This window comes from Meles meles, chromosome 1, assembly GCF_922984935.1.
Source record: "Meles meles chromosome 1, mMelMel3.1 paternal haplotype, whole genome shotgun sequence".
Lineage (NCBI taxonomy): Eukaryota > Metazoa > Chordata > Mammalia > Carnivora > Mustelidae > Meles > Meles meles.
The window spans coordinates 110,246,949-110,267,671 of NC_060066.1; the positions used below are offsets into that span (position 1 = coordinate 110,246,949).

At 47.4% G+C, this 20,723-nt stretch overlaps 3 protein-coding genes and 1 pseudogene across 3 annotated transcripts; 2 read left to right on the forward strand and 2 right to left on the reverse strand.

Annotated features, from left to right (window-relative positions):
• Positions 1 to 9,672: 9,672 nt before the first annotated feature.
• LOC123946759 (histone H3) lies at positions 9,673 to 11,453 on the reverse strand. Its single transcript, XM_046012482.1, has one exon. It carries the CDS (start codon positions 10,498 to 10,500, stop codon positions 10,090 to 10,092), a length of 411 nt encoding a protein of 136 aa, XP_045868438.1. The 5' UTR covers positions 10,501 to 11,453; the 3' UTR covers positions 9,673 to 10,089.
• An 85-nt stretch (positions 11,454 to 11,538) lies between these two features.
• Positions 11,539 to 12,101, reverse strand: LOC123946768 (histone H2A type 2-A). The gene has a single exon (XM_046012508.1). It carries the CDS (start codon positions 12,038 to 12,040, stop codon positions 11,648 to 11,650), a length of 393 nt encoding a protein of 130 aa, XP_045868464.1. The 5' UTR covers positions 12,041 to 12,101; the 3' UTR covers positions 11,539 to 11,647.
• A 178-nt stretch (positions 12,102 to 12,279) lies between these two features.
• On the forward strand, positions 12,280 to 12,936 carry LOC123946776 (histone H2B type 2-E). The gene has a single exon (XM_046012516.1). The coding sequence runs from the start codon at positions 12,397 to 12,399 to the stop codon at positions 12,775 to 12,777; it is 381 nt and encodes a 126-aa protein (XP_045868472.1). The 5' UTR covers positions 12,280 to 12,396; the 3' UTR covers positions 12,778 to 12,936.
• Positions 12,937 to 16,188: 3,252 nt separating this feature from the next.
• On the forward strand, positions 16,189 to 17,664 carry LOC123950047 (annotated as a pseudogene).
• Positions 17,665 to 20,723: the final 3,059 nt, after the last annotated feature.

The window sequence follows — 20,723 nt, forward strand, 5'->3', positions numbered from 1 at the left end:
TTGTGTTGTGAACGTTCAGTGTGTAGACTGAACTTGCTGCATTAAACTATGATGAGCCAACATTACCTTATCTCCATGCTCTCAGTGACAAACATCGGGGTTTGCTCCACTTCCCCATCATGAAAAGTGCTGCAAGGAACATCGCTGTACCTTTCCCTTATGGACCTATGTAAGAATATCTTTTGGATAAAAATCCAGGAACACAACTCTGGTTATTATGATCTGTTTATTCTTTTTTTTTTTTAAGATTTTTATTTATTTATTTTGGTGAAAGAGGGTGAGTGAGTGAGAAGGGGAATAGCAGAGGGAGAGGGAGAGAATCCCAAGCAGACTCTTCCCACTGAGCTTGGAGCCCATTGCAGGCTTAAACTCACCACCGTGAGATCATGACCTGAGCCGAAATCAAGAGAAGGATGCTCAACTGATGGAGCCACCCAGGTGCCCCAAATCTATCTTTTTTTTTTTTTTTTAGGATTTTATTTATTTATTTGACAGACAGAGATCACAAGTAGGCAGAGAGGCAGGCAGAGAGAGAGAGGAAGCAGGCTCCCTGCTGAGCAGAGAGCCTGATTCGGGGCTCAATCCAAAGACCCTGAGATCATGACCTGAGCCGAAGGCAGAGGCTTTAACCTACTGAGTCACCCAGGCGCCCCGCCCCACGTCTATTTATTAACTGAATGAAGAGTACCAGGGTCACCTCCAGAATAGTCATCCCAGACTTCCAGCACCATGGCATCAGCCCTCCTCTGAGCCCACTTCCAGGCCAACCCTTGCGTCATCCAACTTTCTGAGTTTTTCCCCTCTCTCTGGTGTTAAGTGATATCTCATTGTTTTCGTTTTTGTTCCTTTGATTGTTAATGAGCTTCAAGCATCTTTACATGAGTTTGATAGCTTTTGTGTTTGTTCTCTTGTATATTGCCTATCCCTATCCTTTGCTCCAACATTGTTTCTAGAATAAATCTTAGCCCCTCCCTAGTTTGGCATTGAGTCCCCAGTACTAAAATCTCACTTTTTTTTCCCCAAGATTTTTTTTTTTAAGTAAATCTGTACCCAACATGGGACTCAAACTCACAACCCCAAAATCAAGAGTCACATGTTCGCGGGGGGTTGCCTAGGTGGCTCAGTCAGTGAAGCAGCCAACTCTTGATTTCGGTTCAGGTCGTGATCTCAGGATTCTGGTATCAAGCCCCACCTGGGGCTCTGCTTCAGGATTCCCTCTCTCCCTCTGCCCCTCCCCCTGCTTTCTTTTTCTGTCTGTCTCTCTCTCTCTAATAAATACTAAATCTTAAAAAAAAAAAAAAGTAAGAAAGAGAAGATTTTGTCTCATGTTCCACTGACTGAGCCAGGCAGGTGCCCCTAAAAGCTCCCTTCTCATCACTGCCCTTTGCCCAAGCTACATGTGGCCCCACAGCAGTTCTTCTGTCTTTGTTTTTCCTGTCTCTTCTGCCTGGAGTACACCACCTTCCCCTTGCCCCCAGTCTGAGCATGTCTCAAATCTTAAATATTCTTTAGAACCCAGCTCAAACTATCGCCATCCTTATTTGCTCAGCTGGAATGACCCTTTCCCTCTCAGCTCCCACAGAGCTCAACCTGCATCTCCCGTTGTCACCTGCTGCAATATGGCTTCCGCTGTAGCTGCTGAGGTGGGTATCACCTCCCTACAGAGTCAGGCACGGGTTGTATGCAAGCACAGAGAGGTTCAGGGGGCCTGTTCGGAGAAATATTAAGACTTTAACAATAAGTAGGATGATTTTGACTTTATTCTTCGAAGTTTCCTCTGGACAGTGTTTTCCTAAGTATACCCATTAGTGGGTTATGAAATCGATTTACTTGATAGAGATCACCTTTTTCCTTTTCCCTTTTTTAAGAAGCATAAAACAGAGTATATCGCAAACAGGAAGTATCATTTTGTGAAACGCATTGCAATTTATATTAAGAATATAGGGGAGCCTGGGTGGCTCAGTGGGTTAAAGCCTCTGCCTTCAGCTCAGGTCATGATCCCAGAGTCCTGGGATCGAGCCCATCGGGCTCTCTGCTCAGCAGGGAGCCTGCTTCCTCCTCTCTCTCTGCCTACTTGTGATCTCTGTCTGTCAAATAAATAAATAAAATCTTAAAAAAAAAAAAAAAGAATATAGGCAATGGCGCCTGGGTGGCTCAGTGAATTAAGCCTCTGCCTTGGGCTCAGGTCATGATCTCAGGGTCCTGGGATAGAGCCCCGCATAGGGCTCTCTGCTCAGCAGGGGGCCTGCTTCCCCCTCCTCCTGTGCCTGCCTCTCTGCCTGCTTGTGATCTCTGTCTGTCAAATAAATAAATAAAATCTTAAAAAAAAAAAAAAGAATATAGGCAATGGAAAATGTATTTCATACTGTGAGTTGAGGTCAAGAGAGGTCTGTTCTACTGTACTGAAGCATCACAGAACATATTCCCCCCAAAGGTGCTACTTTGGCATATTGACTATTTTGAGCTGTAGGCACTTGAAAAACAGCAAATGCAAGGACAGACTTTCTCTAACCATGCCTGCCAAAAGGCAGAGAAGGAACTCAGTTGTCACAAATCCCTTCCCTGGGAATTTCATCAAACAGAGAAGACTGCCCCTTATCACAGGAGAACTGGACCCCACAGCCAGGCAAACTTCATCAGAAACTATCATACCTCCCGTGAATTCTTCTAAGGGACTGTTCATCTCTCCTTAAAAGGCATTTACTTTCCACTAAGAGAATTTCGGTTGTTTTCGGGTACCAAGTTTGTGGTGATCTGTTCAGGAACCCTCGGATGCCCTCACTGGCTTCTAGCAGCAGTTGGGGTGTGAGCTGTCCCCAGAATGGGAAGAGCTTGCTGCTGCTGCCAGTCCCCTGTGAAGCCTGTCAGGATTCTTCCTGCCCGGACATGGCGTCAAGGAGCCCACAGAGGTCCAGGGCTGGGGGAGGTCGACCACCATCTAGGGGTGCTCAGTGCCACTGGTGGAGATGGAGATGCCCTGAGGAACTCAGGGCTGAGCAGGTCGGGGCGGCTGGGTAGGCCCATGAAGGAGCCAGTCTGCTCACTGCGGGGCACTGTCTCCCATTCCAGACCCCTTTTTTCTCCTCTGCCGTCTTGTTCCTCCAAGTACACTTCCTGCTCTGCTCCTCATCACTCTTAACACTCCCCCACCCCCCAACAAATTACAAGAACCTGGTGTCTTTCATGAATGAAATGATGGGATGTTTCCTAATCCTGCTTTAACAGATTACCCTAAATTTAGAGGCTTAAAACAGCACAAATTTATTCTCTTACAGTTCTCAAGGTCAGGAGCCCCAAATGAGTCTTAAGGTGCTACATTCTGTGCCAGAAGGACTGATTCCTTCTGAAGGCTCCAGAAGGAGAATCCGTTCCTGTCTCTTCCAGCTTCTAGAGGCCACTGAGCATTTCTTGGCTCCTGGCCTCAGCATCCAATCTCTGCTTCTGTCATTGCATCGTCTTCCCCCCATGAGGCCTCTTGCCTCTTTCTAATATGGTCTGTTATGATGATACTTAGGGCCTACCCGGATCAGCCACGTTAGTCTCCCCATCTCTAGGTCCTGAATTTAATCACACTTGCGAAGTCCCTTTTGCCAGTTAAGGTCACAGATTCTCAGGTCGCTGGGATCAGGATGTGGACGTCTTGGTGGGGGGCTATTCAGTCTACCCCCAAATTTGTACCCCTCCCTAAAGCATCTCCCCTGAAGCACTGATCACCCACTGAGGGCACTGGCAGTGGTGAACTCTGCCTTCAGCTAAGGTCACCAGATGTTGGCTAATGGTGGACTTCAGCCATTTGTGGACAAGTGTCACAGCCCAGGACAGCTATCTTCTACCCTCTTCTGAGACTGACCCGCAGGAAGTTCCTTCCAGGGTGCAGGCTAGACCTGATTCTGACCGGCAAATTCCCGAGAATTCCCTGAAAGGTGGTGTGGAGGTGGGTAGATACTGGGTGCTGTGTCCTTCAGAGTAAGGATTCAGAGTCTGAGGTCTTCAGGTCCCTTATCAGGCATTTCCTGACCACTGAGGCAGTCAGGATGCTGCCTTACAGATATGAATAGGACAACACGCCCATCCTGACCGAACTCAGAGTCTGATGGGGAACTAGAAGGATAAATGAATCCTGGAGGAACTGCTAAAACCAGAGGAGAGTATATACTTGTTAGAACCTGGGGAAAGTGCTGTTGGTCTGAGAAGGAGGAGTAGGGGTTGGGGTAGGGGGGGCACATAAGGAAAGCTTCACAGGACTGAATTGTACAGACTAAACAGTAGGTCCGCCAAGGAGAGGAACATATCTGGACAGAAGAAAGGGTTATGCCGAGTCATGAGAGGAATTGCAAATTGCAGACATTGGGTTGGATGAGAACAGATGAGTGGGGTTAGGGGAATGGCTGATGAACATCCAATGAAAAGCCAGGGAAGGTTTGCAATTTAGGAGCTGTAACGGTATTTACCTTTATAATATTGTTTCGGCTTTTCTGAATAGCTAATAATCTTATTAATTTTTTTCTGTTGTTTATTTTGGATCAGACTTGTGGCGGTCACTTTATGGGAACTGTTTCCTTAAATGTCTCCAGATACCACCAGCAGACAGGTACCAGTGTCCCCATTTTACAGATGAGGAACTGAGGCCTGGTGAGATGAAGCATCTTGCCACAGTGTCCTAGGTAGTAAGAGGCAGAGCCAGGACTCAAACTCAAGTCTGTGGCCTTGCCCTTAGCCTCTGCTTCTCTGTACTGATCATGACACATGGGCCTGCATTTCATGATGAGGCTAATAGGGTGGAGGAGATGGAAAGAGTGTGAAGCTCAACTCTGGCACAGGGTGGAAATTTTTTCTCCCTTGATAGTGGTAGAGACAGGTGGCCTATGGGTAATGAGTCCATTGAATCAGCAAGTCCCTCAATCCTGTACATCATGAACTTCCTGTTCCTGCCCCCCCTCCAGCTTCCTGTATGTGCTCTTCACTTGGTCTTTTCTGCTTTGGAATGTGAACTTTGGAGTCCTAGAACCTTGGTAAGAATCCCTGGCCATGGCACTCACTAGCTGCGGAAGCGTAGGCCAAACACTTTAAGCTTCCTACTCTGTAAAATGATAAAACACCTACCTGCCTTGCAGGGTTGTCATGGTGATTAAAAGAAAGATGAAATAACAGGCTTAGTCGGAAGTGACCAAACTTGATGAACACAAGTGGTTGTCATCATTTCTGCATGGCATGCACAATATGGCTCCATTGCTCTCACCTTTGCCTCCCTGGGACAAATGCTGTCCAGGTAGCCCTCATCGGTCTCCAGCTATCCTTCTGTCTCTTGGCATTCCCTTCCTTTCCTAGCCCCATCACTGCTCTGGCTGCTTCAGTCCTCCTCTCTTCTCCCAGACCCATGACTAGATCTCATCAAATCCCCTGCCTTCTTTTAGCCCTTGTTCCCTTATCCTTCCTTCTGCTAGGAGCTTCCCCCAGAATATCTCCAGCTGAGCCCCTTCACTGAATAGATTAATATTCTTAACTCCCGGTGAATGTGTGGACAGTTAATGGAATTCTCAACCGAGTGTCAGAAAGGCCTTTAAGCATCTTCTTGGTTCCAAAAGAACCAAAGTTTGTTCTCCCTGAATTCTTCACCTTAGTGAATTTTTCCATCATCTCCTAGTTCCTCAGGTCAGGGAGAAGCTCTTTCTTCTCTCCTATTCTCCAAATGCCTACATCACCAAATCTTTTTTTTTTTAACATCACCAAATCTTACCAGATTTATCCTTCTACAATTCCCTCCAATCCATCAATTCATCTATGTCTTCTGGTCACTGCCATAGCCGAGGCCACCATTAGCTCTGATTAAAGGACCCAAAGTCCAATTAACAATACCAGTTCTGGGGCACCTGGGTGATGCAGTTGGTTAAGCACCAGACTCTTTGTTTCAGCTCAGGTCATGATCTCAGGGTTGTGAGACTGAGCCCTGTGTTGGGCTCTGCGCTCAGCATGGAGTCTGCTAGAGTTTCTCCCTCTGCCTCTCTGTCCCATGTGAGCACACGCCTTCTTTCTCTCTAAGAAATAAACGAATTTTAAAAACAAAAACAAAAAACCCAATACTAGTTCCATGGCAGATTTTTTCCAGGAACCAGGTTGAACATGATGAGACTTTTTCATTTTCCTTCAAATTTTGTGATGAGACTTTTGAAGAGAACATGAATTGCCTTTTGCCTTTTTTTCCCATCCAAGTACTAACCAGGCCCAACCCTGCTTAGCTTCTGAGATCAGACGAGATCGGGTGCGTTCAGGATGGTATAGCCATAGACACCTTTTTCCTTTTTCTTTATATGACTAGTTTGTAATTATGTACCTAAAACAATAAGATTTTGATACTGACATAAAAAAATTTTGGTACTACTTCACCCCTAGTTTCTCAAACCAACAAAGACATTCCAAACATTTCCTAGGAAGTTTGGATTTCACAGAATAGTGGTAGGAATGTCAGCTCTGTCCTACTACCAAACAGGTGTCAAAGTTGTCACTAAAATGCCTGTGGCAGTTTTGGAAGCCGTTGAAGGCACTGGAGAGTTCCTTGTAGTCCTCCCCAAACATGCTTACAGTGAGAATCAGATTCTGTGGCCCTAGCCCTGTGGGGGCAGATTTCCAAGATGGCAGCTGATAGGTAAGACAGCAGTGTCCTGACAAGACCTGACCCTCTGCTGGGCGAGAAATATTGAGTTAATAGGTCCCACTTCCTCAGAAAATGAGTTTGCATACTGCTTTTGGTTTGCTAGCCCTATGTGAGGGTAGGGGGCTCAGTCAGGCTGAGGACAGAACCCTTCCATTGTCAAGACCCACACCTGCCGTTATGTCTCATCTTTGACAGGAAACCAGTTAACACCAGCCAGGGAGGGCCTCCACTGTCCCATAGCAGTGAGGGACCAGGCCCTAATTCCCCAGTGCTCCTCATCTTCTGCTTTCATTCACTGTTCTCCTTCCACATCCTGCAATCTTTGAGTTTGGTGAGTGAGCACTCCACTGTTGTGGTGAGAGGAAGAGAAGTGGGTAGAAACAGGAGATGGGTGAAGGCACATCCTAGCCATTCTCATTAAGCTAGGAGCCCCTATCTTAGCCATGACAGACACACATGGGCTGTCCTCCAATCTCAGGGCCATGGGCAGGTCTTGGGTATCTTTGGCATTTCAGATTGTTGGTATCTTGCTTTCAAATCTGATTACTATCAGTTCAAGGCATGTAATCCTGGAAAGGAAGGGTTCCAACGTGGAAAGTCACACGCTCAGGCATCTGCTCAGACACTAACGGCTCTGACACTTTGGAAGTAATTCTTCTTCTGAGAACTTCAGGCTGCAACTTCAAAAACAAATTCCAGTGGATGAGATGCTGGGTGCAAAGCTGTCATCTCTGCACAGCTCTAAGTCACTGCTGCTTCTGCTTATAACTAAGTCACAGAGGATGCCATCACGTACCGTTGGTCTGAGCAGGGACTGAGGCCCTGGGCACAGACCCTAGAGCCTGTATTGATCTCCTAGGGCTGCCCTAACAAAATATCACAGACTGGGTGGCTCAAGCAACAGAAATTTATTTAGTCACAGTTCTAGAGGCTGGAAGTCCAAGATCTCTTTGACATAGGATTTGGTTTCTTCTGAGGCTTCTCCTGAGCTTGCAGATGGCTACCAGATTCTCCCTCTGTTCCCTTATGGTTGTCTCTCCGTGTTGACTGTGTCCCAATCTCCTCTTCTTTTGTTGTTTTCTTAAGGATTTAATTTTAGAGAGAGCACCCACGCAAGTTCATGTGAGAGCAGGGGAGGGAAAGAGGGAGAGGAAAAGCATCTCAAGCAGACTCTCGGCTGAGTGCAGCACTGCCTCATAGCCCTGAGATCATGACCTGAGTCAAAACCAGGAGTCTGACGCCTAACCGAGACACCCAGTTACCCTCGATCTCCTCTTCTTATAAAAAAAGACACTACTTGCATTGGATTAGGGCACATCCTAGTGACATACATTCCTTTCCTTCCTTTCTTCCTCCCTCCCCCCTCCCTTTCTTCCCTCCCTTCCTCCTTCCTCCCCTTCCTTTATTTCTTTCTTTTCACTTGAGAGAGAAGCACAAGCAAAGGGAGCAGGAGAGGGAGAAGCTGGCTGTCCACTCAGCAGGGAGCCCAGTGTGGGACTGATCCCAGGACCCGGGATCATGATCTGAGCTGAAGGCAGATGCTGAATAAACTGAGCCACCCAGGTGCCTCCTTAATGATATTTTAACTTAAATGCCTCTTCAAAAGTCCTAGATGGCCTTAAGTACAGTCACATTCTGAGGTACTAGGAGTTAAAGCTTCAACATAAGAATGTGGGGAAGAGGGCAGGAGACACAATTCAACTCATAACAGGGACTATGAAAATCTCTGAGTCTGGGGATGAAAATTGTAGCTACAATCCATACTGCTCTCTCCTCTTCCCCCTCCCCCCAACGCCTTGCAAAAAGGCAAAAAAAAATTTCAAGTCTTTCCTCCTCAGTTTCTGTTCCCTTCAGTGAATTTCCACCAATATCTGTAATGGTTTTACCTGTGAACAAAAACACAAACTCTGGCCTTTTCCAGATGCAAATAAGTGGTGTTCAAAGAAGAGGGGTCACCCACACACTTGCTGCTGAGTCATGTGCAGTGCCGGCTTTCCAAGGCCCCAGCCGACTCGTTTCTAAGACACCAAGAGGCCTTAAATCTTCCACCTTATCTGTTGTACGAATCGCCGGTCGGAGATAAACTCGTCTCTGCCCTCACAGATTCTAGGACGCCAAATATAACCAAGAAGGGGAGGAGCAGAGCGGGTTGTGTGCCTCCCATTAGTTCCAGCCGCCCAAGAGCTTGAACTATGAGCGCCCCGCGCTGGACAACTCCTCCACTACATGCACAAAGCTTTATGCCTGCATCTGGGGCTGTTCTGGAGGAACAGGAGTCTCCGGCTGCGGACGAGAGCAGGTAACGGTACCGACCAGCAAAGATCGCGGGGAGGGGCCTTGGTTAAGGCGGCCTTTGAACCTTTCCAGCGGCTGCCGCTCTTTTTGATGAAACCCACAGGACTGTCAGAACTGAATGCCGGGCTGCAGAAGCCAGACCCTCTGTCCTCTGGTCCATTTCTGCTTGGAGCTGCCAATACTACCCGCCTTGAGGCCCACTGACATTAAAAAGGGGGACGGGGTGGGGACAAGACTGGGGAAAATGAGAACGTCAAGGACTTAAGAACCTCTGGCAAAGTCGCTCAGGCCCACAAGGGACTTTGGACGAGCAAAATCCGGTTGGTGGGAGAAGCCTGGGCATTACTGACACCCAACCCGCAGGTAAAGCTCAGGAATCCAGAACTTGACGCGGAAGAGGTCGGGCCATACGAAGGTGGCGATTTCCCTCCCCAGCCGGAGCGCCGCGCCTTTTGGGGCCACTTCCGACTGGGATGTGGAGGTCGCCCGCGCACAGCGACGCCGCACCACTCCCCGTGGCTTAAAAAAGCCAGCTGGGGGGCGCCTGGGTGACTCAGTGGGTTAAAGACTCTGTCTTCGGCTCAGGGTCCTGGGATCGAGCCCCATATCGGTCTCTCTGCTCGGCGGGGAGCCAGCTTCCTCGTCTCTCTGCCTACTTGTGACCTGTCAAACAAATAATCTTTAATTAGAAAAAAAAAAGAAAAAAAAAAGTCAGCCGGGGTGCGTCCTGGACTGCAAGTCTCCAGCGTGGCATAGAGAATCCGTTGTCTCGGGCCCCTCTTGACCCTGAAATCCCTTTTTCTCTTGCCCAGACAGCTTACAACCTGGGTCACGGTGGAGCGGCTAAAAAAAGACACCACGCCCACCAGTAAAGCGAACGTGGACCGCCGTCTCGGAGAAGCAAAACTGAGGGCGCTGGCCGCCCGGAGAGGAAAGCCAGCCAACAGGGAACCTGGATCCGGCGCGTGGCCTTTACTTCACCTATCCGGAGCACTCCGCTGTCCCACCCTCCCGCTGTAGGGAAGCGTCCGCCGGGAAGAAGAGGATGGATGACTTAAGTGGCACAGCTTCTTCCGAGTGCTATCGTGGGTGGCTCTGAAAAGAGCCTTTGGATGGGATGGAACCTCGAGCCGAGCGCTCACTCAAGCCCGCTCCCCGCGGATGCGGCGCGCCAGCTGGATGTCCTTGGGCATGATGGTGACGCGCTTGGCGTGGATGGCGCACAGGTTCGTGTCCTCGAACAGCCCCACCAGGTAGGCCTCGCTCGCCTCCTGCAGCGCCATGACGGCCGAGCTCTGGAAGCGCAGGTCCGTCTTGAAGTCCTGCGCGATCTCGCGCACCAGCCGCTGGAACGGCAGCTTGCGGATCAGCAGCTCGGTGGACTTCTGGTAGCGCCGGATCTCCCGCAGGGCCACGGTGCCCGGCCGGTAGCGGTGCGGCTTCTTCACGCCGCCCGTGGCCGGCGCGCTCTTGCGGGCCGCCTTGGTGGCCAGCTGCTTGCGCGGGGCCTTGCCACCGGTCGACTTGCGGGCGGTCTGCTTCGTGCGAGCCATGCCGACCAAACCACCACCTCACCCGCGCTGCCGCAGCCACGCTAACGCCGCCTCCGCCCGCCGCCCCACTTTTTATAGGCACCGTCTGTCTCCGATTGGGCGGGACAAGACTTGAAAGTCCCGCGCTGCCCGTCCATTGGCCGTGACGTCACCCGTCCCAGCGTCACCCATTGGCTTGGGCAGAATCCTCCCTACCCCGCCCGCCCGCCTCGCTTACTCTCCAGTTTGCCAACAGCTTTCCGCACCTTTTTTTCTTTTCTTTTGGGCGGGCGGGGGAGGGGTGTGTTAGCTCGCAACCGGGTCGAAACGTTGTTCCTCCCCAGCCCTTCAACCCCCTAGAACACACGGCTCCTCCTCCCTCCCTCCCCCCGCCCGCCCGCCCGCCCGCAGTCTCCCCAACTCGACCTCAATCTTGCGTTGGCTCCGTCCCCCAAAACGCCTTGTTACCTTTGCAGAGCCCCCTCTTCCCATCTGACGGGCCTTTTTTTTCCCCGCCCGTCGGGGCTTTTCAGGTCGGAAAGTGGTCTCACCTCATCCCCTCAACCCCACCGCCTTCCGAGCGCGAGATGCCGCCTCCAGGAAGCTAAGTGGGGGCCCGCACCGCCGCTGCCAAGGCCGTCCCTCACTGTTACTTGACCTACAGCCGGCTCAGTAAAGCCCAGGACCAGGTCCGCCGCACTCCCGCAAGCTGCCCGCCCCCTTGCCGGCCGGCAGGGGGTGCACGTGTGCGTTGGGCAAAGGCCTCCGGAAGCGGGCCAGCGGCGCCCTCGGCCCCCACTTAAAGAGAGTCAGGGACCGCCTAACGGTACTCCTGACCGAACCGAGCGTGGCTGCACCCCAAGAGGTCTGACCCTTCTCCCTGCGTCCAGTCCTAAGGCCTACGAGCCGCCCAACAAAATAAAGATGGTCGAGAGCTCAGGGTTGGAGACGAGTAACGGGGGGAAGGGCAGGCCCTCCCCTTCGCCTCGCCTCGCCTCGCCTCGGTGTCTCCGAGGGGATCGGCCCACTACCCGCAAAGGCAGAACGGAGCAAGCTGGCTACTGTAACAACTCTTTTATTTGACAGAGTGGGTGGCTCTTAAAAGAGCCTTTGATTTCACAGGTGTCCCCTTCCACACCAGGGCTGGCTGGACTTCAGGACGCCGGCCTCACTTGCCCTTTGCCTTGTGGTGGCTCTCCGTCTTCTTGGGGAGCAACACGGCCTGGATGTTGGGCAGGACGCCGCCCTGGGCGATGGTGACTTTGCCCAACAGCTTGTTGAGCTCCTCGTCGTTGCGGATGGCCAGCTGGAGGTGGCGGGGGATGATGCGCGTCTTCTTGTTGTCTCGGGCCGCGTTCCCCGCCAGCTCCAGGATCTCCGCCGTCAGGTACTCCAGCACCGCCGCCATATACACCGGCGCGCCGGCCCCCACCCGCTCGGCGTAGTTGCCCTTGCGCAACAGCCGGTGCACTCGGCCTACCGGGAACTGCAGGCCGGCGCGAGACGACCGCGACTTGGCCTTGGCGCGGGCCTTGCCTCCTTGCTTGCCACGACCAGACATGACGGCCACGTTCCCGCAAAACACCGCCCGCTAAGCCTCCGACAAAGTCGCCGTGCACCACCCCGCTTCACCCTTTTATAGGCAGAGCCCGGATTGTCCACCCAGCCCTTCCATTGGCTGAAGCGCAGCTGTGTCCTCACGGCCAATAGCGTGGCTCGGCCAGAATCCGCTCATTTCCATAATCTCGTCCCCCCGCGCAGGAGCGCCGCCGAAAACTCGCGAATCACCACGCAGCCCAAGCAGAGCCTTAATTTGCCTACGGCCTCTTTAAGTAGCGAGGCGCTTCCGGCCGCCTGGGCCTTACTGCACTACGTGCGCCTCCGAACGGCTCTGGGGTGTCGCTCGCCCTTCCCGCTATGCCCGAGCCGGCCAAGTCCGCTCCCGCGCCCAAGAAGGGCTCCAAGAAAGCGGTCACCAAAGCCCAAAAGAAAGACGGCAAGAAGCGCAAGCGCAGCCGCAAGGAGAGTTACTCCATCTACGTGTACAAGGTGCTCAAGCAGGTGCACCCGGACACCGGCATCTCGTCCAAGGCCATGGGCATCATGAACTCCTTCGTCAACGACATCTTCGAGCGCATCGCCGGCGAGGCCTCCCGCCTGGCGCATTACAACAAGCGCTCCACCATCACGTCGCGGGAGATCCAGACGGCCGTGCGCCTGCTGCTGCCCGGCGAGCTGGCCAAGCACGCCGTGTCCGAGGGCACCAAGGCGGTCACCAAGTACACCAGCTCCAAGTGAGTCCCCGCCGGGACGCGGCGCTCGCTTGCGGCGCCGGCCGCTTCGCTCCAAAAGGCTCTTTTCAGAGCCACCCACCTTCTCCGTGAAAGAAGCTGTTCACTTGCTGTGTTCTGTATGACTCCTATGTTTTTTGGGATTTTTTCCCAGTACATTAAATGCATGCCTCTTCCGTTCAAAAGTCCGTCTCTTCCTTTTTGGTAAGCAATAGGATAGTTTATGCCTACTCAGGTTGGTGATAAACGAACTGGGGTGTAGGTATGATGTGGCTTGTTGGAGAGGACTGTTTTTGAAACTGGCTTTGGTTTTGCTACGTGCAATTGAACATGTACACTACTAGGTTAGACTGAGAAAGGCTGTGTTGATTTTCATAAACTTATTCATGCACGATAAGATAGTCTCCGGATAAAACCTGCAATCCTATAGTGTTACCAGTTGGCAAAAACGGTGGTGGTACTTAAATACTTAATTATGTATGCTAAGAAGTGATGGCTTTTATATTTGATTCCAGCAGATCCCTCGAGTCGGTATCCTCGATTCACAAACACCTCCTTATATCATTTATGGAAAATTCTCTGATTAGGAAAATTGAAGCTGATTTTGATAGAGGAATTAACCCTTCATGATGGTGCCTTCTTTCTACCTTCTCTACCCCGAATCAAATTCCACAAAACCTTCTAAAATATGGTAATAGTGATTTCCCCCAAGAATTGTTACTTAGATTAGTTTGTCCGATTTAAAGTCTATTTCCACATATTGGGAACGAAAAATGGGTAATTTCTGAAGCAGGAAAGAGACTGAAATGCTAGAGGAGCAGAAAGCCCAATATGGTTGGGAAAGTGAAAAGGAAGTTGATTGGCTTGAGAGTTTGTTCTCAGTGTTTTGGGAACTCTTGGATTGTTCTAGGCAGGGATCTGTATAACCTTAAAAAAGATTACTCTGGTTGCTTAGTGGTCATAGACCCTAGGTTGCCCACAGTAGGAGCAAAAAACCAATTAGGACGCTATTGTAGTGTTGCGGACTAGAGCAGTGATTCCCGAAATCTGGTCCCCAGATCAGGAGTATCAGAATTACCAGAAAAAATCTATTAAAAGTGAGAATTTCAGGCCCTGATAATCTGTGTTAACAGATCCTTTGGGTGATTCCAATGGGTGCCTAAGTGATAGAACCCCTAGGAAGTCTAGACACTTTGGATTGGAATACAGTGATGTAATGGTGATGGTTAGCTATGTTGGAATTAGGATTATATTTTGGAGGTAAAATTGACTGGTTTTGGTGAGGAATAAGATTATGTTAAGAGCAAAACCCCTAAATTTTTGGTTTGAACAATTAGTGCTGTGTGGGTTTGTTCTTTTAAAGATTTGTTTATTTGAGAGAGAGTGTGTGTGTGGGGTGGAGCAGCCAGAGGGGGAGAAGGAGAGAATCTCAAGCAGACTCCCTGCTGAGCCAGGAGCACGAGGCAGGATTGATCCCTCAGACTCTGAGATCATGACCTAAGCGGAAATTAAGAGTCAGATGCTTAACCGACTGAGTCTCCCAGAACGCCTCTGAACAACTGGGGCTGTAAACCAAAATGGAATACTGGGGGGCACCTGGATGGTTCAGTCTAAGTGTCTGCCTTTGGCTGGGGTCATGATCCCACTAGAGGAAAAAGTACATCCTCAGGGGAGAATCGGGGAACTGAACCAACTACTCATGGAATTCAGCCAAACTGGACATCCAGTTAAGTCTGTCAGACATCCGTTAAGCCTGTTTATCTGACATACTTTCGTTTAAACTAGTTTGAATCTTGAAATGTTTGAGAAATAATAACATAATTTCCCAGCATAAACAATGATAGACCATTTGCCCTGAAAGTTCTCAAAGAGGTTAAATGAGGTAGATAAGAAAAAAATAGAGGTGCTCCAACTGCACATTTGGACCAAGTTTCCAAGTTAAATTAAAATCAATACTTCACCAGGTGGTGAAGAGATTAATATTACCATCCAGAAGGAATGTCTGGGATTTAAAGAAATCTGAGATTTTATTTAAAAACTTAATGTAATTCTATTATTAAAAATCTTAGTATTTGTATGAGTTTCTCAGGGCTTCCATAACAGAGGGCCAGAAACTGAGTGGCTTAAAACAACAGGAATTTGGGGTGCCTGGGTGGCTCAGTAGGTTAAGCCTTTGCCTTCGGCCCAGGTCATGATCTCAGGGTCTTGGAATCGAGCCCCGCATCGGGAACTCTGCTTGGTGGGGAGCCTACTTCCCCCTCTCTCTCTCTGTCTGCCTTCCTGCCTACTTGTGATCTCTCTCACTCTCTCTCAAATAAATAAATAAAGTCATTTAAAACAGCAACAGGGATTTATTCTGCCGTAGTTCTGGAGGCTAGGAATCTGAAGTCAAGGTGTTGCCAGGGCCCAGTCCCTCTGAAGGCTCTTAAGGAGAACCCTATTTTTTCCCAGCTTCTGGTAGCTCCAGCGATCTTTTTGGCATGTGACTGCATAACTCTGACCTCTGGCTCAGTTTTCTTTCTGTGTGTTTGTACATTTTCATGTTCATAGTCACATGGAACTTGGGCCCACCCTAATGACCTCATTTTAAATTGATTACAGGCAAATCTCATTTTATTGTGCTTTGCAGATAATGCATTGTTTACAAATTAAGGCTTGCACCAACCCTATGTGGAGCGAGCCCATTGGCATCATTTTTCCAACACCATTTGCTCACTCAGTGTCTCTATCACATTTTGGTAATCCTCACAATAGTTCAAACTTTTCATTATTATTGTTATGGAAACCTGTGATCAGTGATCACAGCTTGCTGAAAGCTCAGATGATTGTTAGCATTTTTATCAATGAAATATTTTGTAATTAAGGTATATATATCGGGGTTTTTTTTACATAATGCTATTGCACACTTAATAAAATACAACACAGTGTAAACATAACTTTTATATGTACTAAGTAACTCAAAATTTCATTTGATTTGCTTTATTGCAATATTTACTTTATTGTGGTGGTCTGGAACCTAACCCACAATATGTCAGTGCCTGTACATTGCTGCAAAGACCCTACTTCCAAATAAGGCCACATTCTAAGGCCCTGGGGAGTTAGATTTCAACATATCTTTTTAGAGGACAAAATTCAATGCCTAACAGTAGTCAACAGCTGTGGTAAGCTGCACATGGCCCCCAATTACATGTACATCTAAGTCCGTAGAATCTGTGAATGTTACCTTATATGGCAAAGGGGACTTTACTGATACGATTTTGAAATAGGGAGATTATCCTCAATTATTTGGGTGAACCCCAAATGTAATCATCAGGGCCATTATCAGAGTAAAGCAGAAAGGTCAAGGGCGGAAAAAGGTAATGAAAGCAGAGAGAGATTTGAAGATGATACAACACCTTTGAAGAGGAAAGAAGGGACCATGAGCAGAGAAAGGTCCCGCCTAGAAGCTGGAAAATGTGTGGAAATGGAGTCTCTCCCTAGAGCCTTTGGAGAGAGTACAGTCTTGGTTTCCACTTGGTGAAACTGATTTTATATTTCTGATCTCTAGAACTGTAAGAGAATACGTGTGTGTTTTAAGCCACAAAGTTTATAATGCAGTTAGTTGACCCCTGAACAACACATTTGAACTACACAGGTCCACCTGTACACATTTTTTGGATAAATACGGCCCAGAACTCCAAATGTATTTTCCTTATGATTTTAATCACATTTTCTTTTCTTTAGCCTACTTTATTGTAAGAAAATAGTATATGACACGAACTATGTGTTAATGACTGATGTTATCAGAAGGCCTTCCTTCCAGTCAACAGTAGATTAGTAGTCGTTTGGGGGGAATCAAAATTCATATGCAGACTTTTGACTGCTCAAGGGTCGGTGCCCCAAACCTGTTGTTGTTCAAGGATCAACTGTAGGCGGTGTTGCCAGTGCCCCGGTGGAGAACCTGAGGTCATCATGGAATCTGAAATACTTCAAGTGGATACAGAGTGATTTCCGCACTGCAGACAATGAAGTGTGTTGTTGTGGGCAATCGTGCCATTGGTAAAACATGTCTCCTGATATCCTACACAACAAACAGATTTCCACCTGTCCATGTACTAGCTGTTTTTGACAAGAATGCAGTCAGTTACGATTGGTGGAGGCATATACTCTTGGACTTCTTGACACTGCAGGGCAAGAGGATTGTGACAGATTACCACCACTGAGTTATCCACAAACAGGTATATTTCTCCTCTGTTCGTCAGTGGTCTCACCATCCTCATTTGAAAATGTGAAGGAAAAGTGGGTGCCCGAGATAACACCCCATTGCCCAAATACTCCTTTCTTGCTTGTTGGAACCCGAATTGATATCTGAGATGACCCCTCTATGACTGAGAAACTTTCCAAGAACAGACAGAAGCCTATCACTCCAGGGACGGTTGAAAAGCTGGCCCGGGGATCTGAAGGCAGTCAGGTGTGTGGAGTGTTTTGCACTGGCACAGAAAGGCCTAAAGAATGTATTTGACGAAGCAACGTGGGCTACCTTGGAGCTTGCCGGACCAGAGAATAGCCACCGGTGTGTGCTGCTGTGAATGTCTCTCCAGAGCTCTTTCCCTATGGCTGGCGTCAGCATCATACTAAAATCAATTTTAAATCAAACTCAAGATTAAAGATTAAAATTCATTTTTGCAATAATGACAAATGTCTGCACCCACCCACATGCACTCATGTGAGACAAGCCCCGAACTATGGTCCCCTTACCCCTCTCTAATTTGAGTAATTGTGTATTGTCAGAAAAGTGATTAGTACTAGTTATTGTTTTGTCATTTGTTTAAAAGCAAGGCATGCTTGTGATGACTATAGCAGATTAATGTGGGATATTGAAGTTGTTTCCAGGCTCCATCCACTCTGGAGAATGATCTGGGACATTTAAAGATTTTATTTATTTATTTGACAGAGAGAGATCATAAGTAGGCAGAGAGGCAGGCAGAGAGAGTGAGAGGGAAGCAGGCTCCCTGCCGAGCAGAGAGCCCGATGTGGGACTCGATCCCAGGACCCTGAGATCATGACCTGAGCTGAAGGCAGCGGCTTAAACCACTGAGCCACCCAGGCGCCCCATGATCTGGGACATTTAATTTTGTTTGTTTGTTTGTTTCTGGTTTTGGTGGGGGCAGTGGGGTGGGGTACAGGGAGTGTGTGTTGGGGGGTTGTTTTTATTTAGTCGTGTTTTTTAAATTCATTAACCACTGGACAGCCCTTAAGGGGAGGAGGACGGATTGATTCCACATTCCACTTCCTAGATCTAGTTTAGAAAACTTGTTCTTTACCTCATGCTCTTAGGAAGGAGTATAGTAAATGCCTCATTTAAAAACATACCCCTTCAGGGGCGCCTGGGTGGCTCAGTGGGTTAAAGCCTCTGCCTTCAGCTCAGGTCATGATCTCAGAATCCTGGGATCTAGCTGCGCATCAAGCCCCCGCACAGAGCTCTCTGCTCGCGGGGAGCCTGCTTCCCTTTCTCTCTCTCTCTCTCTCTGCATGCCTCTCTGCCTACTTGTGATCTCTATTAAAAACAAAAAAACCCACTCCTTTTTGAAAGTTGCCTTTTCTCTCTACTCTTGAATAGGTCCAGTATTTGAGGAAACTCACAAAGGTGGGTGGAACGTGTCTTGCCCCTCCTCTCTTCTAGGATGCACACTATATATGTGACTGTGACTTTCAAGGAAATTTGCTTGCCATTTGCTTTTGAAGTTAATTTCTAACTTCTTTCTTCTAACTGATAAATGAAGAAAAGTATTGTGCCTTTGGAAGTACACCAAATGGATTGAGTACGTGATTAAAAAACATTTTTTTCCCATCAGTCATTGTCTTACATGCTTAGCAGAGATATCCAGCTTAATATTGTACAATACGGTGTTCCTAGAATACAGCTGAAGACGTGGTAAATCGAGAAAATGTGAGAGATGGCGCTAGGAGACAGATCTTTGGAATGATGCACATCCTCTTTCAAGCTGGGAGGATGAAGAAGCTGGGGGTGTGGGTGGGGTGGGGAGAACATTTAACAACATGAGACCAAGTCAGGGGAATCCCCTTATTTCTCTTTTGCATATGAGGAACCCTAGAGTAGCTAGTTGAGGGCTCTAATTTAGTTAAAAAAAAAAAAAAAAAAAAAAAAAAAAAAAAAAATCATGGAGTCTTAAGACTCTTTGTGAGAGTTAATAGGAATTTTATCCACTTATTTTGGTTGCAGTTTCCAATTTTTTAAAAAAAATGTTTGGGTAATCTTCTCCATCTTCCCTTAATCCTAATTCTTGTAGATTCATTACTGTTGAACCAATGCTTTTTCATGTCCTAATTCTTTGTATATGCATTCTTTTCAGATGTATTAACAAATACAAAACCCTTCACCAAAAAAAAAAAAAAAAAAAAAAAAGGATCAACTGTAATTAGTTACAACTGCAAAGACTATTTCCATTTAGGCCATGGAAACTAATATAACAGCTATATATAGGATATTTTTTTCACAATTGAAGAAATTTGAATATGGATTGTATATAACTTAATATTAAGTCAGTATTAAATTTGTTGTATGTAATAATGGTATGTCGTGATATAGGACATCTTTATTTTTAAGGGAGAAATGCTTAAGTGTTTAGGGAGAAATGTCAGAATGTTCGCAACTTATTTTTAAATTATTCAGAAAATGTGTAAGTGTGCATGACAAGTGATAAAGCAATGCAGCAAATTGTGATAATTAGTGAATCTAGATGAAGATATGGTTGAAGATCTACTATTTTTTTTCAATTTTTCTATACATTTGAACTCCCCCTTCTTGAGAAATTTTTTTTAAAATTGTGATTAAAGACTTTAAGTGCTACAGAAACAGCTTTCACAGACATTATCATCCATTTTATTTTTGCAATAAAACAAATCTATGTTGGGCGCCTGGGTGGCTCAGTGGATTAAGCCGCTGCCTTCGGCTCAGGTCATGATCTCAGGGTCCTGGGATCGAGTCCCGCATCAGGCTCTCTGCTAGGCGGGGAGCCTGCTTCCCTCTCTCTCTCTCTCTCTCTCTGCCTGCTTCTCTGCCTACTTGTGATCTCTCTCTGTCAAATAAATAAATAAAATCTTTAAAAAAACACAAATCTATGTTAACTGATACACTTTCATCAAGAACATACGATTTTTTATCTCATTAAAGGGCTTATGTATGTTTGAGAATGATCATCCATCTACTAAATAGAACTCTGAATGTTATCTCTCGTTCATCATACTTGCTCTATTCATTAAAGATTACAGTGACTTACGTGATTGCACTAGTCCAAGGATGCTCTAATTACAGTGGCTTAGACATTTGGTTATTCTGTCTTCTAAAGTCTGAGGTTGAAAGTGAAGTTGCATAGGGGAGTTTATTCAAATTTGGTCTCAGTAGACCAAAGCTAAGTCATTTCCAGGGAGAGAACACATCTTGACATGTTCTAGTGACTCTAAGTGCTTTCAGAAAGAGATGGCAGATCATCTACAAAGAGCAAGAACCAGACTTTCTACCCCCAACCCCTTTCTCTTCCCTGAACTCCAGATTATTTCATATTCCCATTTGGGAATTTGATCTTTCCTATCTGATTCCTACTTGATATTTCCACTCAGATAGCTACCAGGAGTCTCACAATTTTGCCCGAAACAGTACTTCTGGATTTCTCCCTCTAAATCTACTCATCACTCATGTCAGTAAATAGCAGCTCTTTCTGAATGCTCTGTCCAAAAACCTGCAATTAATCCTTTATTCTTCTCCTGTCATAACCTGCATTCAGCTCATCAGTTTCAATTAAAATATATCTTCACTACTTCTCAGATCTCTAGTGATACTACCTATCTCTCTCCTGCTACTACTCTTGCTCTCCTATAGTCTTTTTTAACATAGCATCCTGGATGAGCTTTAAAAAAACAAGTCAAATAATGTCATTACTCTGATCAAACTCT